Below are 20,466 nucleotides of genomic sequence, written 5' to 3'. Positions count from 1 at the left end.
CACTCCTGGAACAAAGTGGGTGAGCTTGCTTCAGGTTGTCGGGCTAGATTGAACATATTGATCGTTGAATAGAGGCACGTGATCGACGCCATTCGAATGGGCTACGTCATAACTTTACAACCATAGGTTGCAATCCAAAAATTAATCACTACAACATTAGTTATGAATTAAACCTCGAGGGCATGTCTTTGTTACTCCAGATCGATTCGAGGGTCAATTTGGATGTGATCAAAAAGTCCAAAGGCTATGGAAGAAAGATGTATACTTCGTGTGTCGAGACTCCAAACCACAATTGTAGCAATTCATCCTTTCGAAGATATCCATCCCAAAAAGAGAATGTGCCATACAACCAGAGTTTATGCAATCCCAAGATCCTTTGCAATCTCTTTCCATTGACTCCATATTGGAATTGCCTTGAGAATTAGCAGGCATAAATGATTAATGAAGGCAATTAAAAATCATTCCCAGGACTTCAGAAGTATCGGTCATTTGAGCTTGTAACGATGAAAGCACATGTTTGTATGTATGTTGATCATGATTCGAAAAGATCTACATTTGTTACATTCGCTAAAAACCAAAATGATCTAAAAAAGGATTGATCGTGATCTAGAAAATAAATTTGTATTTGTATACCAACAAAATATTTCATCATGATCCAAAAAATGTTACATCGTGATTGTTAAACAATAATAGTTTCTAAATAGGCTCTAAATTTTTGCAATAATTATGACAATAGAGAAGAGTCATTAGGAAATTTACCTCCCGAAAGAAATTACTATCTGGATAAAGGTTGCTCAGAGCAGTCCTGAAAGAAGTAGGGACAATCGCTTCTCTTTTCATTTTTGAGGATGCCCTATTCAAAGCAAGGAAGATATCATAAAGTGCACAGGTAACACAAGGATCTCCCACATGTATATGCCCAGATGTAGACTGCTTCAAAAATTCAACTCAAAACGGTCTTAGATGCCACATCGACTGAAATAGCACAAGTTATGAAGATCTTAGCTAAGAATAAGATTTAAAGCATATCCAGATAAACAAAAAAATGGAAGTTTGTTAAATGGGGGCCTGTATGATGACATTAGGAAACAGTTATATTCCCCAACTTCATTCTTCAGACCTGTACCAAAAACATAAATCTCGCCATCTCCAGTTGTGGCATTCTTTAGATGAATCATATGTGACCTCCACCTTAGATAACAGTGTGTCCTGGAACATTCTTGAACTGTCTGCCAAGGGAAACCTCTGGTTGGCATGAAATGCATCTAGGAGATATTGAGAAAACATGAATGATCTAAGTAATTTAGCAAAAAGAAATTCACTTCCAAATATATGGGAAACATCTTGAAAATGAATTTCTAATAATTTAGAAGCAGTACAACAATATTTGTTTCCCGGTTCTTTTGGCAATCAAGCAGTTCTTTTCATCGACTTAGAAGATTTAAGCACAAAAGCGTGCAGAATTAATTGTTTACAGATGCCTAATAAGTAAATACTAGAAATAAAAAACAGAACATGGTAATTACCAAGGCTTTGGCGTACAGCCCTTTTAAGGTCAGCTTGGAATCGTTCTTCATCATCCTCCTCAGCTTTTAGCTGCCGCAAAGTCTTTGTTGCATTGTCTCCCATGGAAGGAAGATCTGTTTTAAGAATGTAGTCCTGAAGTATTAGTTCCTGAGTACATAGACCAGTTCCATTTGAGCTTATGATCAAAACATAATATAAATGAGAATCATGTACTGGAACTTGGCAACATGAATCCCTTTTAGCTATTTACCACATGCACACGATCTCAAATTATCCTCGGCCAAACAAATGTCCACTTCAAATAAAAGTTTTCCTTGCAAAAGCACACTGATAGTATTAGACCATCTAACCCTCTTCACCCACAATTATTTTTTTTTTTAATTTAAACTAGAATCCAAAAAATAGAATTCAAAAGCTACAAAACAGAAAACTAGAATCCAAAAATAAACTTGTAGGAATTCAATTTAAATTCTCGCCCACAAACCTACAGAATTCAAAAGCTAAAAAAACAATTATTGCACCAAAAGAATCTAAATATTGAAAGCATCTTGTGTTGAATTTTGAACTCAATCTCAAACCTACACCACCTAACAATCACAAAGGGAATGTAAATGAGTGGAACATATTGACTCTAAAGCTTACCTCTATCACTACGCTGACTATCCATGGTTCGAACAAGTCCAACTTCAATATTTTCCTTGTCAGAAGACAATTCTTGGAACTTTGTGTCTGCCAACTTTGCAGAACTCTTGTGCTGCCTACCTCTCCTTCCTATCCTCTGATCACTTTTCATGGGATGGTCAGAATGTGAAAGACCAGCTTCTAAAACATCACCATTAGGCAAGCCTGCAGTAGAAGAGAAATAGTCTTACACAATAAAGATCATTCAAGTACATGGGCCTCAGTTCATAATTTCTAACCTTGATTAGCATTTGTATGAAGCAAACTGCCATTGTTATCAATCACTTCCACCGCCCTATCTGCAATGTTCACATGACTTTCATAAAGAAAATGCAATAAGAGAAGAATGCCAAAAGTTCCCAAGCAATGTAGGAAAACCTGATTAAATCTCAGAACCAGAGAGCTTAGTTGCTAACCTTGATTGTCCTTCATATGAAGGCTGCTTTGGGAATTACCTATCCTTGGCATGGTCTTATCAACATAATTGATAGTGGTATGAAGAAAATCATCTGGAAATCCATTTTCCTGGATCACACATGAGTTTCTATTAACATCCAAAAGAATTGTGATGGACAAAGTGTCAAGTATCTAATATTTCCTAAGTTTATCCACATGACTTGCTATAGCAACACAAATTAACGTTTTTAAATCATTCAAGAGGGTCATAAAAATTGTCTGATGTACTCACCTGCTTACTTAATGGATCAATCATGGATTGATCATCACCAGTGAGTTGTCCTGATACAACTGTGTTTAATTTCTTATGCTGTATAGCAAGGTGTTTCTGCTTAGCCTCGTCTTCTATTCTTCTTTGATATTCCAGAGTTTCCTCAAGTTTCCGTTCCTCAGCTTCAAGCTCGATTTTTCGCTTAAAGTCCTCCTCTTCCTTTTTAAGAAGATTATTATTCATCTCCAGTTAAAAATCATTATCTTCAACACTGTATCAATATACAATTTCAGCACATTAGAAACTAACTGCCAAAATTTACACAACTATGGTAGAAAGGACTACAGGGGAAATTTCATGTGAATTGAACATGTTGCGAAAGACGTACATCTCATCATCAGGGTGTAATATAGGCCCATTAACAATTGCAGCCTGCAAAGTGAAAACAGCATTGGACAGTGAACATATTTTCATGTACATCAGAAAAGAGCAACAACACACACTCAAACAGATTAAAGGAAAAAGCCAACAAGTCCTTGCTCTAAAAACAAAAGTTCCAACCTTCATGTCCTTGGTTTTTCTATGTTCCTTGTTTCTCTTTTTATCCTTTTATTTTTTCATGTACGTGCTTTGAATTTTCACCCCTTCCTTCCGAACCATTTTTTGAGTCCTCCACGAGTTCTGCCAAAAATGCTTCTCTAGCAGCATCAGACTTCTCAGTAGCATCTTTTTCAGCCATATCTTCTAAGTAAGCCTGAAGAAAAAACTTAATAAAAATTGCATATGGAAATTTGTATCGACATAAAAAGAATGTTATTTTATTATACAGACCCTTAGATATGACTTCACAAGAGGAACTAGTACTGATCGGTAGTCATGGGAAGATACATGTTCAAGCTTGACCTCAAACTGCTGCATCCCATTAACAGAAGGCAAAATTCTGGAATCAAGTTTGTTAATCTGCAGTGCTCAATGAGTTAGATACTGCAGAGTAAATTAATCACATAATTATTTAAGAATGGATATACCAACCTCTGTGGACACCTGATCTTTCTGTCTCTGGATTGCAACTTCTATGCATGAGTACGTTTGATCTTTCTATCACAAATTGGAATTCGTAAAACCCTAAACTAGGTGTTTTGAGCATCACTGTATTTATTTTTATATGCAAAATACAGTGGAGTAGAAGACAAAGATGAAGAGATCTAGGCGAAGAAGAGAAGCCCGACCGACTTAAAGTTTTACTTCTTCAAAGCCTTAATCATTTCCCGAAGTTTTTTTTTTGGCGTTTTTTATTTTACCTTTCTGTTCCTTTAGACTTCTTCGAAAAAAATTTCGATGAATGGTGCCAGACTCCATCCGTTCGCATAGAACAACCACCGATTGTCGTAGCCTGTTAAATATACTCATTTTCGGCATCCACTAAGCTTACTTCATCCAGTTTCTGAACCTTGTCTTCAAGATCTTGGTCGATATCGAATAAGAAAAGTCTAACCATCTCTCATCTCCTCTCAGAAACAGCAAATATCAAATGGGAAACAACCTTGAAGACAAAGATCTTTGGTCGATATCGATATCAAAGACCTTTGGTCGATATCGATATCAAAGATCTTTGGTCGATATCGATATCAAAGATATTTGGTCGATATCGATATCAAAGATCTTTGGTCGATATCGATATCAAAGATCTTCAAGATGGTTAGATTTTTCTCATTTGCCGACCAAGATCTTGAAGACAAGGTTCAATAACTGGATGAAGTAGGCTTAGTGGATGCCGAAGATGGGTATATTTACAGGAATCGGTGGTTGTTCTATGCGAATGGATGGAGTCTGGCACCATTTATCGAAAATCTTTTCGAAGAAGTCTAAAGGAAAAAAAAGGTAAAATAAAAAACGCCAAAAAAAAACTTCGGGAAATGATCAAGGCGTTGAAGAAGTAAAGCTTTAAGTCGGTCGGGTCTTCTCTTATTCGCCTAGATCTCTTCATCTTCGTCTTCTAATCCACTGTAGGCTTGTAGGCGAGCTCCCGGCCGGCTTGTCAGTTACATTTGAGTTTTTTTTTTCTTTTTCTTTTAGGTGTTCTTTTAGGTGTTTGCATATAAAAATAAATACAGTGATGCTTAGAACGCTTAGCTTAGCTTAGGATTTTATGAATTCCAATTTGTGATAATGAAAATATGTCTCATAATTGGAGGTTATTAGGCTCATGTTGTTCCTTTCTTTCCCCATTTTATTCGTGGAAAGTTTGTTTGCATTGTAAGAAGTCATTTTTGTGACATTTCGCAATTGCAACAAGTTAATCATACAAACATTATTTTTTCATTATCATCCCACATATGAAGTGATTGATATACAATAAAGTTCTCTAAAAGCATGTTTAAAAATAATGAACACTTATGTGCTTAACATAGATATTAAATTTGAAATTAAATTTAACTAAAGATAAGATCCTTTTCAAAAAAATAAACTAAAGATAATAAAATACAAACATTACAAAATAATTTTAATTTAAAGATATTTTAATGTATATAAATGACACTAGATTTTTTGAGAATTAAATATTTTCATATTTGAAGTTGTAAATTTAAAATTGAATTCTTAAAATATTATATTTATTTAATAAATCTATAAGATATTTTAGATTAAATTTAACATTTAAAACAAGTCATGTAGTATAGTGGTGAGTATTTATGGCATGTATTTGAATCACCATATTAAGGCTATGATTAACAGAAACTTCAATGTCTAGGAAGACGAAGTAGAAAACCAATAAAATGGTAAGTGCAGCTAAAGAAACAAGATTATAAACCTGAAGTGATGCACTGCATAGGAAGAATTGTTGTTTTAATCGTAATAATTTCCCATTTTCTGTAGCATCCCCAGGGTATAGTACAGCACAAATCTGCAGATACACACTTCATTGAATAAGGTAGAAAATAGAATTGAGATCATTTTCATCAAATAAGCAACAATGTTAGGTAAAACTTCTACTGAAGTCATTAATTACCAAAAATCATATGCTTATCCACCTGATGCTAGATGACTGATACTAAAAAAAATGTATAATTTGATATTTAGAAGATCCTTTAGAAATTTCGCAGGGCAATTTGACCTTCTATCCTTTGTTTTTGACAATGAAGAGTTCAATAGACATATAGAACCAGAAACATCCAGTTAGCTAGGGCTTTCGACATATTATTATTACTTTTTTAATCATTTGACTGATTAGGAAACACAATATACCTGTTGTGCCCTAGAATGGAGAATTGCAGCAGTTTCGTATTGTCCATCATTAAATTCAAAGAGATTAATGTCCTCTGAAACTGCTTTGGCTTTCCAAAGGCAAAGACTATTTGTATTTTTAGTTTTGTATCCAGATATAGGAACATCATATGCCTGAGCTTGTAAGACTTCTCCTCCAACCCATTTTCGCCTACAAAACAGTAAGATAGAAACCATCAAAGGAGAATCCATAAAATGAACAAATATGTCACTAAGTTCACAGAAACACCATGCGGCACTTACGCTCCGTTTGGTTGGACTTCAACCTGACCAAAGAATCTGATGGGGAACACAATATCATGCCTGACGATTTCCCAAGGGCTAAACTTCTGCACAATATCCCACCAATATAATTTTTTCAAATAACAAAGAGTAATTGGTATTTCTCCCCTCAACATTTTCCCATTTTGATTTTACCCCTAAAACTCAACCTCTTCAGATTTGACCCTTGAACAGGCATCAAAACCTCGAGGGATAAAATTTAACGAGGATGGGTTTGAGAGGCAAATCAGAACAAAGTTTCCACGGAAAAATACGATTATCTCAATAACAAAATACTAGTAGAATCACACCTCTAGCCAATCCTCAGCACTTTCTTCTTGGCCATCCTTGCCTATACGCTGCTTGAAGAGTCCATATCTATACCTTAAGCCATAGCCCCAAGCAGGTAAATTCAAGGTTGCCATTGAATCTAGAAAGCATGAAGCAAGCCTTCCCAAACCACCATTTCCTAGTGCTGCATCTTTCTCCTGCATAAACATTTCAGTTATAAATAGCCAGGGAGCATATCTGAATCTTCCCAAAAATGCATTAGTTACATTCTCATGATTAATTTTTTTAACTTGATCAGTAGCTTCTGAATAGAATCTATTCACATATACTATCATAGATTAATTAATTTCGGAAAAATTTAATCTACTGAGGCTGGACAAGGCCTGAAATGCAGAAGATTTGAATCTTATAAAAAAGTTCTACTCTATAGGTTTCAAAAAGGTAAAAAAGAAATACATTGTACTGCAGAAAAAAAAAACATTTCAGTTTTCTTGCGTCAAAAGTGTATAGGAAATGGTCATGGCTGGGGGTATGCTAGCTTCCTACATTAAAAAAAAAGTTTGTAGGAAATGGAACCTGCTCAAAAACTTCCTCAAGTTCATGGCCCAGCTTATTTAGTGCATCGGCATATCCACCTTGGACATTCAAGTTTCCAATTGCATTAGTCAAAAAGCTCGTCCTTGGAGATATTCCATGGATAGATAATATGTTTGCTTTGGGTTCAGCTTGTAATAATGAAAATATGTCTCATTCCATTGCTGTAAGGACAAAATAAAAACAGAAGGAACAAGTGAAAAAGCAAGTTTAACATAGCTCTTGAACAAAGGAGAGAAAAGAATGAATCACCCCAAGGTCCAAGTGTTTCCCACTTTTAAAATTTTCAGAGTTAAAGAAAACTCTACATTAAAACAAGTCATTTTTAAAAATAATTCTTAAAATTTCCTAAACTTCACCGGTTAGTCAAAAATATTTTTAGGAGCTTAAAGAAATCAAGTTTAAAATTTTCGTTGTTATAGAACTCCGAATATGACACTGCAAGCATAAACATTTTTTCAAACGGGTCCTAAAAATTCTAAAAAAAATATATTTTTAAAGAAAATAAAATTCTTGAATTTTTGAAAAATTTTGAGAAAATTTGAAAGTGGTTTAGATACTTTAAACCTCATTTTATTTTAAAGTTGTTTGTTAAATCTGGAAACAAACAGGACCTTAGAGTTTATTTTATTTTTAATTTTTAATTTTTTAAAGTTTTAAATCAAAACAAAAGGGAAACAAACTTAAGGGGTCCATAATTAAAATAAAAGGAAGGTTTGAGGCCTATTTTAATTTCGAATTGAATGTTTAATTCGAAATTAAAATACAAAAATACCTATTTAAAAATGAAAGAAGCCCAGGGGCTTCTTTGTAACTTGCTAAGAAGTTAAGGAATTCAGAAATGAAATATTTCCCCCGTCTCCGGCGGCCTCTCGTTCTCCCTCCGGTGTTGGCGATTTCCGACCAAAGACGATTCCTGGTGAGCCCCGCGCCGCCTGTAACAGATCCTCGCTCGAAGACAAAACAAAACATAAACCATTGAAACTTAAACCAGGTGAAACGACGATTGTATCGTGGAAGAAACTTTTGAAGGACTCTAAGTCTGAGCCATTGGATTCATCTATTCAAGCCCCATCCAATGCTCATCCAAATCTAATCCTCCAGTGGACGAAAATCAAACCTCCTGCTAAGCCGCGAATCCCCTGAATGTCTGCCTAAGCTTAGTTTGATCTCCCGATCACTAGGAGTTCTCCTGCGCGCAGGGGTCGTCGTTCGATACTCAACAGCAAGCAAGGTTCCAATCGAAGAACAATTCAAACGACAGAAACTTTCACAGTTTCGTCAAAATGAAACTATGATGATATTGGACAGAGGCTTACTTACTTACTTACTCTAATCCTATCCTCAACCCTAGCCTAGCTACTCCTAATCAAAGATCTACCTACCAACCAAAACACAGCAAGAATGACCAAAAGGAAAACAAATCAACTCAAAATAATAATAGAAAACAAACAGATTTCAATCATCAAACGGCATCAGTATACAAAACCGATGCCTTAATTATCACACGAGTATCACATTGAAGAAGAACATACCTGAACAGCAAAGCAAGGTACAACAGAGAGTATATATAGATCGAATGAATCCCAAGTACAGATGATTTTGCCGGCCTTTTCTTGTTTCTTAGCCATTCGTCTTTGTTGATGTTCTTGTTTCTCCTTCCTAGGCTAGGCGTGCTTCAAATACAGATTTCCTTCATCCACGCAAGAAAGAAAGAAAGAACTGCTGCTCGATTATTGCAGATATCCGGGAACGAATCTTCCTGCTCATCTAACAGCAGGACAGCAGCTTTCCCTTTCAAGACTGTCCTTTGTCTTTGTTGACTGTCCTTTTCCTGGACTCTGTTCAAAGATTTTTTGTTTTTTTTAATCCCAAGGGCCTGCTGGTAATTAGCCCGTCATGCTCACAATAGTATATGAAAAATGAATTTGATTGGAAAGTTATTATTAAATAAACTAAATATAAACTATCAATTACATTCAAAAAGGTCTATCTAAAACCAAACAAGTCTTTAAATTGTTGTATAAATAACTAAGAATATACCAAAATTATTATGAAAAATGACATAAAAAGTACAACTTCTTGGCATGCCATTTTTTTTTACGTTTGGGGAAAATATTTGGGTAAACAACTCTTTTTTTTAATCAGATTTTTCATTTTAAATGTTCAAATATTAATTACTTTTATTTAATATTTTTTTTATGATTATGATGAAAAATTGTGACAAAATAATATATTAAAAAAACCAATATAACACTAATGAATAAGAAAATACTCTTTTACAAAATAAAATTAGTTTATGATTCATATTTAAAATATATGTATTTTAGCCTTTTGTCAAATATTTAATTATATAAAAATTAAAATTATTTTAAATATTTTGTAATCTTGTAAAGATGATTTTTTTATAACAACTCTTTAGATTAGATTAATATTTAGATTGAAACAGTTAAAGACCATAACAAATACTTTAGTTATCTCATCATTAATACTCTCATTAAAAAAAAGTGTATTTCAAAATAAAATGTCAAATTTATTTAATTTTTAACAAACAAAATAAAAAATTAATTATTATTTTTTTCACATGACATGTATGTTTATTTGGCATGGGAATTAAGCATAGACTAACTTACATTACCATTTAGTTAAGTGAATCCTTTATTTGACATTCGTTAGCCTACTAATTCGATCATTACATGGTCGCCCTAAACTTTATTTGTCAGTAATTATTTGTCAATAACTTATGTGAATAGTTTATTAACATTTACGTTAAAATCAAATATATTTGTTTATAGTACTACATCATTTTTATGACCGCTTTAAACGTTATTAGTTAGTAACTCACGTGAATAATTTATTAGTATTCACGTCAAATCTAAACATGTGTGGATAGCATTTCGATCATTTATACATATCGCCATAAGCGTCACTTGTTACTAACTCGCGTGAACAGTTTGTTAACATTTACGTCAAGTCAAATTTTGGTTGATAGTACATCTATCATACATGATCATCCTACGTTGCTGGTTAGTAACTCGCGTAAACAGTTTGTTAACATTTACGACAAAATTAAATTTATCCATTGATAATGCTTCAATCATTTATACATTATATTATGTCTATTGACATTCATTACAACCATTTGCATATGATCATCCAACCAAAAACTATCTAGCGATACTTCTACAAAAATATTTAACTGAATAACAATAATTTTGACTTATACATATATTTTTGTTAAGATCCATAAACAAAACAAGGTCAAACAATCCCAAATAAGAAAATAATATTTTGTTAAAATAATCACCAAAACATAGAGAATTGATAACCCGGGATAAGTGCTTGGAAGACTTTGACAAATGTTACACCCAACAACACGAAGGAAATATCAACATCTACTACTTCCAGATTCTATCGTTCTATCACCCTCATAACAAAACTATAAATTGGATAGAGAAAATATAGTGTCGATTTGTCAAACTTGAACTCACGTTTTCAAAAATAAGTTTGTTTATTCAAACTCAAGTTCGAGAGGTTCGATATAACTTCTACCTCAAATTCCTTGATGCACTTTATCTTCCTAAAGCTGATCAACAATTTCTTTACAGTTATGTTGGGTACCAAGTTTTAGTTGATCAACAATTTGAATACATGGAATACAGAAACAAGACAAGATCTAATGTAGCAAGAAGAAGTCAACTAAAGCTGCCTGAATTATAATATCTTCTCACAAGTTTGTATTTTCTCTACAAATTTTTTATTTTTATTTTTTTGTTAATCTTGAATAATTTAACTTACTACAAATATCATATAGTTTATTTCCATGTTTCTGTCAAAAAAATATAATTTTTAATTCGCATTTATAATTCATTGGGAAGAATGTAAATACATGACAAACTTAAGGATCAACTTTATTCTGAGTCGAAAGAACATATTTTGAATAATAGTTTCCATTTTGAGATAGTTCTTTGGATTCATCTCACAATATTTGTCATAGAGAAGATGAATATAGAATTTAATAGTTGTTATAGAACAAATTGAACTTAAAAGGTACAAAAAGGCCTAGAGAAATCTTATTCATTTGTATGCTTGATACACATTGGCATGCATAACAGGTATATAGCTCTTTAGCTCTGCATCATCAAAGCTAAAATTTGCTAGTTTGAAACAAAAGTCCGATCTTCAATCATAAAGCTTAAGAATGAGTAATAAAGTTATAATTTTACACATAAAACAAAGTGCAAAGCATGCATAGTTAAATTCTTGTCTATTTGAAAATCGTTAATTTTTGGACTCTCCAACACCTAAGTGGAAAATTAATTTATAAGAATGTAAAGAATGTTCAAGCAAATATTGTACTTTTTTTTTGTTAGGAAAACAAATATGAATAAAAACATGCAAAAAGAACCCAAACAAAAAATACAATTATTTGAAAAAAAATATTCATGCATCAAACAAAATAACTTGTTAAATTATTATAAAGCTTTAAGGATGAATATTAGAGTTATAATTTTACACATAACATAACAAAGTGCAAAGCATAGTTAAAATCTTGCCTGTTTGAAAATCTTTGATTTCTCTTACTCTATAGCACCTGAATGGAAAAATAATTCATAAGATTGTGAAGAAAGTCCTAAGCAAATATGAGACTTTTTTATGTTAGAGAAGTAAAAATGAATAAAACATGCATAAATAACCCAAACAAAAAAATACTTATCTAAATAAAGTATTCATGCATAAAATTAAATACCTTATAAAGTTTGACATGATCATAAATTATTTTGCAATCATTTTCACATTCATATACAAAAAGGGTCCAAATTTTCCCAGTTTTACTCTATATTTTCTCACGTTTTTTTTGTGTGTTTATCTCTGGCCTTGAACCATCCCCTCTCATCAAATCGATTTCATTTTACAAAAATTATCCTTTGGGACTACCATTTTGCAAAAATTATCCTTTAGGACTTGTATTTTGCAACCTAAATTGTGCAAATGGAAATAATATTAGATCCTAAACTAAAATCTAAAGGAAACATAGAGAGAATGTAAGTGGTCAAAACAAACAAGGGGCGGGTCGTCGATGGAAAGAGAGCGGGCTATGGAGATTTTTTTAGATTTTTTTATGAGCATAAAAGTTGTCCTTCCATGTAGGCTTGACATATTTCATCTTTATAAAGTGGTCGTAAGAGCATGTGCAGCCCATGCACAAGACCTCTACCCATTTATTTTGTCAAATCATTCTTCCACCTCAGCTGAAAGTGGGCACATGTTGTATTTGGGCAAATCACTGCAATGTTTTCGCCCTTTTATCTGAATAATTAAAATGTTATTTTTATTTATACTATTTTAAGTATTATAAAATTACATTTTTTAAATTATTATAAAACTACATTTTTTTAAATAATAAAATTTAAAATATGTTTATAATTAAAAATATATTATAATATTAAAAACATTAGCAAAAATATATTAATTTATTTAAATTATATATTTTTTTAATTAAATATATAACTAATATTCCTATATTATAGGAAAATTTGTGAATTTTGGGCCTTAAAAATGGAGAAAAATAGGGGACTTGTATATTATATTATATAATAATTAATAAAGTCAGAATTGAGCATGTCCGGACATAGAGGGCTTTGCCCTCCTTTTGCTTTTATACACAACACAGAAAATTAACAAAAACAATGACCGACCCTTTTACACGCTGTCCGATGCGGACACAGGTCATGCGCTGCATATGCTCTAAAGGCCGAGATTATATGATAGTATAAAGAAATAAGAGAAGAAGAGGAAAAATAAATTGTTGGGAGAATGCTTAGTCTTATTAGTATCATTAATTATTGTTTCTCTTCTTCGGACGTAGCGATAGCCTTTGTCTTCTTATATCTAGCGTCGCCTTATGAAGAAGAATCGATCTTCATTCATAGAATCCTGATAAGCCACGACACATACACAAATAAGAGATGGAATATCTAAACACGTCTAAAAAGAAAATTGCATAAAATTGAAATCTTACCTGCTATCTTACTTTGGTATCTCGACAGTTTATAAAGTGGTAGAAGAGAATAATTAGACAATAATTAATCCTAACTTTAGTTTTAATTTCACCTTTGGGTTATTTTGAATTTAAAATTTCAAAATAATATTTTAATATTATTATAAAACATGGTAGGTCAAATTATTATGCTTACATTTTGCAAGCTCGAAACATACATATAGTATTTTTAATATTATTTTTAACGTTTTAAATATATGTGCGGGTCAATCCACAATCCGATTCAAATATTCATTTACTCTCACGTATATATATATATATATATATATATATATATATATATATATATATATATATATATATATATATATATATAATTTAACAAAATGGATTATGTATGTATCCCTCAAACACACTTAAAAATTTAACTAGGCGCAAAAATTAAACTTCTGACGGGCTCAAACCCAGGACCTTAGCCTACCGGCAACAAGAGGTGAAGATTCGCACCCTAAGATCATTGGTTCGAGCCCGTCAGGTGGCAAGTTTTGCGCCTGATTAAATGGTTAAACATGTTTACGGGTTATATGCTTAATCTGTTGTCCCATTTTTTATATCCAAATTAAACACAGATTTCTCGACAATTCAGATACTTTGAAATTAAGTATTATCTATATATATCTAATAATGCTTAATTTAAAATGTTGGAGGTGTATCACACGCTCTCTCCACAATCATTAACAAATAAAATAAGGTAATTTCTCTTTCCTAATAATTATTTATCTTAATTATTTTCTCTCTCCAAATAATTATATATATATATATAAATTTCTTTCCTAATATATATATTTCTCTCCCTTAATTTAATTATTAAGTCTTTTTTACTCTTTCTTACCATATAAATATTTATATTTTTTCGCATTAATAATATAAAATATTTTTTATCAATAATTTTATATTAAAATATATAATATTACATAACATATTTATTTTTATACTTAATAATAACAAAATATATATATATATAATGATGTTTAAATCAACATACACACCATTAATCTACGTATATATCTAATAACTCTTAATCTAAAATGTTGGAGGTGTATCACACGCTCTCCACAATCATTAACAAATAAAATAAGGTAATTTCTCTTTCCTAATAATTATTTATCTTAATTATTTTCTCTCTCCAAATAATTATATATATATATAAATTTCTTTCCTAATATATATATTTCTCTTCCTTAATTTAATTATTAAGTATTTTTTACTTTTCTTACCATATAAATATTTATATTTTTTTGCATTAATAATATAAAATATTTTTTATCAATAATTTTATATTAAAATATATAATATTACATAACATATTTATTTTTATATTTAATAATAACAAAATATATATATATATAATAATGTTTAAATTAACATGCACACCATTAATCTACGTTATTAATATATAATTCATATCATCAAATATTTGCTCTCTCCTCTCTCCTTCTCTTTATTTCATAATTTCTCTTTCTTAATAATTATTTATCTTAATTATTTTCTCTTTCCTAATATATATATATATATATATATATATATATATATATATATATATATATATATATAAAAGTTTCTTTTTTAATATATATATATATATATATATATTTCTCTCCCTTAATTTAGTTATTATGTATTTTTTACTGTCTTTTACCATATAAATATTTATATTTTTTTTAGACTAATAATATAAAATATTTTTTTTATCAATAATGTTATATTAAAATATATGATATTACATAACATATTTATTTTTATATTTAATAATAACAATCTATATATATAATAATGTTTAAAGTCAACAAGCACCACCTTAATCCATATATAATTCATATCATCAAATATTTTTTCTCTCCTCTCTCCTCTTTTTTATTTCTTAATTAAATTTTGTTTTTTCCATTATTATATATATTATATATAATATACATTTCATTATCATATATTATCTAAAACATTATTTATATTATTATTAATTCAAGATATAAACAAAAAAAAAATTGGTTATAAATGAATCTAACTTCATAATTTTTATATTTATTTTATTTATATATAAATATAAGCATTTTTTTTTATTTTTATAAATGCACCTACATTCATAATTTTATATTTATTGGTTACCTTATATTTATATATATATATATATATATATATATATATATATATTATATTAGTTTTAATCATTAATTTTATATAAATACATTTTATCTTTTATCATACATTTTTTCACTCATTATATATATATATATAATATTTTTTTATGAGTATAAATAATTTTTATGTTAATATAAAAATTAACTAATTGATAATAAATATTAAATATAAAATATATATGCATACACAAAATAATAAAATTATTTCAACAATCATAAGTGGTCTAGCGGTTTAAGTGTACACATTTCATGCGGAAGACCAGGGTTCGAATCCCAATACATGCAAAATTTTAAACAAATCATAGGCATCTGAAAGTGTGATGTTGGAATTAGTGGTTGATTTGACGAGCATTTAAATGTCTGAGTTCACGAGATGGAGGTTAGGTGGTTGGTATGACGAGCATTTGAAATTGTGAGGTCACGAGATGAATGCCGGATGGTGGTTAATGGTTGGTTGGTTTGACGTTGGATAAGAGTTTGTGATCAATTTGAGGATTGGTTGTTGAATTGTTGAAGTGAGAGTAAAAGAGAGGCTCACTAAGATTGGTGAGTGGTTTATTGAGGTATAGAGGCATATGAAAAAGTGTGAGTCACAAAATGATGGTCAACTGGAGGGTTATTGGTTGAGTTTGACGAGCATTTGAAAGTGTGAGGTCACAAGATGAAGGTCGAGTGATGGGTGGTTTGTCGAGTGTGAGGTTGAAATTAGTGGTTGGTTTGACGAGCATTTGAAAGTGTGAGGTCACGAGATGAATGCCGGATGGTGGTTAATGGTTGGTTGGTTTGACGTTGGATAAGAGTTTGTGATCAATTTGAGGATTGGTTGTTGAATTGTTGAAGTGAGAGTAAAAGAGAGGCTCACTAAGATTGGTGAGTTGTTTATTGAGGTATAGAGGCATATGAAAAAGTGTGAGTCACAAAATGATGGTCAATTGGAGGGTTATTGGTTGAGTTTGACGAGCATTTGAAAGTGTGAGGTCACAAGATGAAGGTCAGGTGATGGGTGGTTTGTCGAGTGTGAGGTTGAAATTAATGGTTGGTTTGACGAGTATTTGAAAGTGTGAGGTCACAAGATGAATGTTGGATAGTGGTTGGTTTGATGTTGGATAAGAAGTCTGTGATCAATTGGGGGATTGGTTGTTGATTTGTTAAAGTGGAAATAAAAAAAAGGTTGAATAAGATTGGTGAGTGGTTTGTCGAGAGATGGAGTCATATGAAAAGTGTGAGTCATAATTAAGGTCGACTAAGATTGATGAGTGATTTGCCGAAGGGATAAAAATTGCATATAAAAAAATATGAGTCACAAGATGAGGGTCAATTGAGCGGTTAAGTGAGTGCCGAAGGGATACAATATAAGTTAATATTAAGTTTAAAATAAAACTTAATTTATCTAAAATATTTATAAATAAATAATATTTTATATATATTTTCATCCGTGCAAATGCACGGGATTCATGCTAGTTATATATATATAATGTCAAATTACTCCCTAATTTTTTAATTGTTTCAATCTATTTCACTGCTCAATTAAATATTTACCTAATTTTTTTTCCTTTATTTTTCAAACATAGAACACTAATGAAAACAAACAAGGTATTTGGTTACCTGCAATTTCCTGGACCCTTCAACTCTATAAAATAAATATATGGGTGTAGAATGGTTTGTTGAAGTCAACCGTTGACCTGTAAAATTAATTAATTGAAAAAATGCCATTGTTTTTGGACATAATTGCTGCTAAAATACTCAAAAGTCTCGAACCATTTTCTACGTCAAAATAATTACTTGTATATTAAAAAAATGAATAAATAAAATAAGCTTCTTACGTGTAAACAATTGTTCACTAAATATTTGATTTGATATAATAATTAGTTTGTTTATATATTTAATTATTTTTTAAATGTCCGCACATCACTCTCACTGTGATTTTTAATTTTATTTCAGACATTATTAATGAAAATCAAAAATATTTGAGTTTGACAAATTTATTTTCACTTTAAATTAAAGTTATAAGCAAAACAATGAGAAAAACTGACTCAAATTTAACGTTTAAGTCCATTTGTTTGACCATTTAAATAACAAATGGACGATTTAACCGATATAATATATAAATATGGACGAATTTCGAAATTTGAGTTGGAGTGAGCTTGAAAAAAATGTGATAACATAAATTTGTCTATTTTTTAATAATTAAATTGAAAAAATTAAGAAATTTTGTTATAATTTTATAGTAAATATATATATATATAAATTTATTATTAATTTTTTTTTATATTTTTATATAAGAAAATTTTAAGAAATAATTTAGGGAGAGAATTTGAATTAGAGAATGAGAAATAAAATTTGACTGAAAAAATTAAAATAATTTATCTCATTCTCCTTTTTCTCACATTCTAATAATAATTATTGTAGGTTATCTTGATTAAATAATTAAATATTATTCAAAATGTTAGGTGATTGAGTTTTTTAAAAAATTGAGGGAGAAAAAATAAAATAATGATTATTAATAATTTTGAAGAAGTAGTGATTATTTTTGGTAAAAAAAAACTTAAAAAGAATATTGATATATATAAATAAAATAAAAAATAATAATTTAAAATTAAAAATATTTTAATATTTTGGTTAATAAAATAAGTAATATAATTATTAAAAAATAATTTATTAAAGAAATAATTTTATTTGAATTATTAAAAAAAACAAAACAATAGAGAACAAAAACTTATATTTAAGTTTGGAAGTGGTAGGCCTTTTAACTTTGAACAATAATGAAAAATGAAAGACTTTTCAAGTCAACTAAGTCACGATTGTAAATAAGAAACCGTATAAGGCCATTAAATAGAAGACCAGACCGTTTCTTGAAATACTAAATATTCTCACTTTCGATTTTCTGTCGAAAATGGCAGTTGTTGCAACTCACTTCATCAGAGGGCTTCTCCTCTTTCTCCTCCCAACCCTGAGCTTCCTCTCTCTAATCTCTTTCGCCACCTCCGAAATTTTCTTCGAAGAGAAATTCGATGGTACGTACCGTAATCCCGATCTCATTTCCTTTTTCTAGATTGTTTGCAATTACTAACATGATGATGTTTGATTGATATGAAGATGACTGGAAAACCCGTTGGGTTATATCTGATTGGAAGAGAGCTGAAGGGAAAGCTGGTCTGTTCAAACACACAGCTGGAAAATGGGCTGCAGATCCTAACGACAAAGGTAATTAATTAATTAATTCAAAAGAACATAACTTTAACACGTTTATCAGTTTTTAATTGAGAAAAATTTCAGGGATACAAACATATAATGATGCAAAACATTATGCTGTATCTTCGAAGATACCAGAGTTTAGTAATAGAGACAGAACCCTAGTGGTTCAGTATTCTATAAAGCTTGAACAAGACATAGAATGTGGTGGAGGTTATATTAAACTTCTATCTGGTTATGTAAATCAGAAGAAATTTGGTGGTGATACTCCTTACAGGTTTGAATCTTTTATTGAAAAATTCAATTGTTTGGCTTATGTAAATGGCTGAATAATTTGTTGTTTTGTTTATGTAGCTTGATGTTTGGACCAGATATATGTGGCACACAGAAAAAAAGTCTCCATGTTTTATTTTCTTATCAGGGGCAGAATTATCCGATAAAGAAGGATATACAATGTGAAACTGACAAATTAACACATTTTTACACATTTATTTTAAGACCTGATGCAACTTATAGTGTTCTTGTTGATAATCGAGAAAGAGAATCCGGAAGTTTATATACTGATTGGGATATCTTTCCACCAAGGAAAATTAAAGATGTTCATGCTAAGAGGGTAGGTATACTCTTCTAATGGAACAGATTTCTTTTTTTTATACTTGTTTTGTGTCTGAAACTCTCTTTATGCAGCCAAAAAATTGGGATGATAGAGAATATATAGTTGATCCCAATGACGTAAAACCAGAGGTATAATTAGTCCTATAAACCGAGATCTTCTCGATGTAAGTTGTGTGCAATCTTATGAATTCCTTTAAAATATTTGCAGGGATATGATTCAATTCCAGCTGAGATCCCCGATCCAAAGGCTAGAAAGGTTTAACGGTTTTTATCCCCAATCCAATGCTTTAGTTCAGAGTTCTAATGTCCTGTTTCTTTGAAATTTGTTTGATCTTGAATTTGTTTGACTCTTTAGCCTGCTGATTGGGATGACGAAGATGATGGTTTATGGAAGGCAAAGAAGATTCCAAATCCAGCATACAAAGGACCTTGGAAACCAAAAGTACAATCTTAAAACAACTGCAAATCTCTCATTTATTATTGGTTTTCCTATAAATTCCTGATTTCCTAATCTTTGATGTTTTAGAAAATCAAGAACCCTAACTATAAGGGAAAATGGAAAATCCCATGGATTGACAACCCAGGTACTGTCATAACTCATATGATAATCTCCTATTGAATTATCAAAATGATAATTTAAATCCCCTTTATGTAAAAGGGTGATCCTAATATAATTATAATAGATAAACTTTAATGCTGATCATAATTATCATAACCAACTAAATAAATAAATATAATATATCTTCGTGTTTCCTCGTGTGAGTGGCCCTTGGAACTCTAACCTCTGTTCTGTATCAAAATGTAAGCATAGTACAAGGAACATGAATTAAGATCTTCGTGTATCAATATTAGAAACTAGTATTTTGTCACAATCTCAAACACAATCACAATCCCATTGAAAAAATGTCCAAGTTAAAATTGAAAGTGACTTTTTTGTTTGCTATAAGATTTCATCTAGATTTGTTATAATGTGATCTTTGGCCTCATTTGGTATCAAGATTAATCTTTTGAATCGTGATTCAGATTATAGTGGAATATTTTGCTTAATTTGCTATAGAATTTGTTTTGGGATAATGATCAGATTATTCTTTGAATCATGATCCATATTATTTTCTATATCATTGTGATTTTTGACAAACAAGCCAAATGTAAATTTGTCT

General features: G+C 30.5%; 2 protein-coding genes and 1 pseudogene across 4 annotated transcripts; 1 reads left to right on the top strand and 2 right to left on the bottom strand.

The window, feature by feature from the left end:
- Positions 1-119: 119 nt before the first annotated feature.
- Positions 120-3,554, bottom strand: LOC124942221. 3 transcript variants are annotated; one of them, XM_047482680.1, is made up of 10 exons: positions 3,437-3,554; positions 3,264-3,307; positions 2,897-3,146; positions 2,625-2,733; positions 2,448-2,507; positions 2,170-2,394; positions 1,527-1,640; positions 1,121-1,265; positions 760-975; positions 120-413 (listed from the first exon to the last, which is right to left on the bottom strand). In XM_047482680.1, the coding sequence occupies exons 3-9, from the start codon at positions 3,116-3,118 to the stop codon at positions 960-962; spliced, it is 891 nt and encodes a 296-aa protein (XP_047338636.1). In that variant the 5' UTR covers positions 3,119-3,146; positions 3,264-3,307; positions 3,437-3,554; the 3' UTR covers positions 120-413; positions 760-959. The 3 variants fall into 3 exon arrangements, with proteins under 3 accessions (XP_047338636.1, XP_047338637.1, XP_047338638.1); XM_047482681.1 differs by having other exon boundaries at positions 122-413; positions 2,170-2,373; positions 3,437-3,553; XM_047482682.1 differs by having other exon boundaries at positions 129-413; positions 1,121-1,229; positions 3,437-3,550.
- On the bottom strand, positions 3,194-8,934 carry LOC124943413 (annotated as a pseudogene).
- A 6,938-nt stretch (positions 8,935-15,872) lies between these two features.
- Positions 15,873-19,940, top strand: LOC124943412 (calreticulin-3-like). The gene is made up of 9 exons (XM_047483919.1): positions 15,873-15,878; positions 18,336-18,513; positions 18,596-18,703; positions 18,776-18,968; positions 19,046-19,304; positions 19,379-19,435; positions 19,515-19,562; positions 19,662-19,748; positions 19,833-19,940. The coding sequence occupies exons 1-9, from the start codon at positions 15,873-15,875 to the stop codon at positions 19,923-19,925; spliced, it is 1,029 nt and encodes a 342-aa protein (XP_047339875.1). The 3' UTR covers positions 19,926-19,940.
- The last annotated feature ends 526 nt before the right edge of the window (positions 19,941-20,466 follow it).

The sequence above is a fragment of the Impatiens glandulifera genome, chromosome 6, assembly GCF_907164915.1.
Source record: "Impatiens glandulifera chromosome 6, dImpGla2.1, whole genome shotgun sequence".
Classification (NCBI taxonomy): Eukaryota; Viridiplantae; Streptophyta; class Magnoliopsida; order Ericales; family Balsaminaceae; genus Impatiens; species Impatiens glandulifera.
The sequence above is the reverse complement of the archived record's forward strand: the minus strand, read 5'-3'. Positions and strand labels throughout refer to the sequence as shown.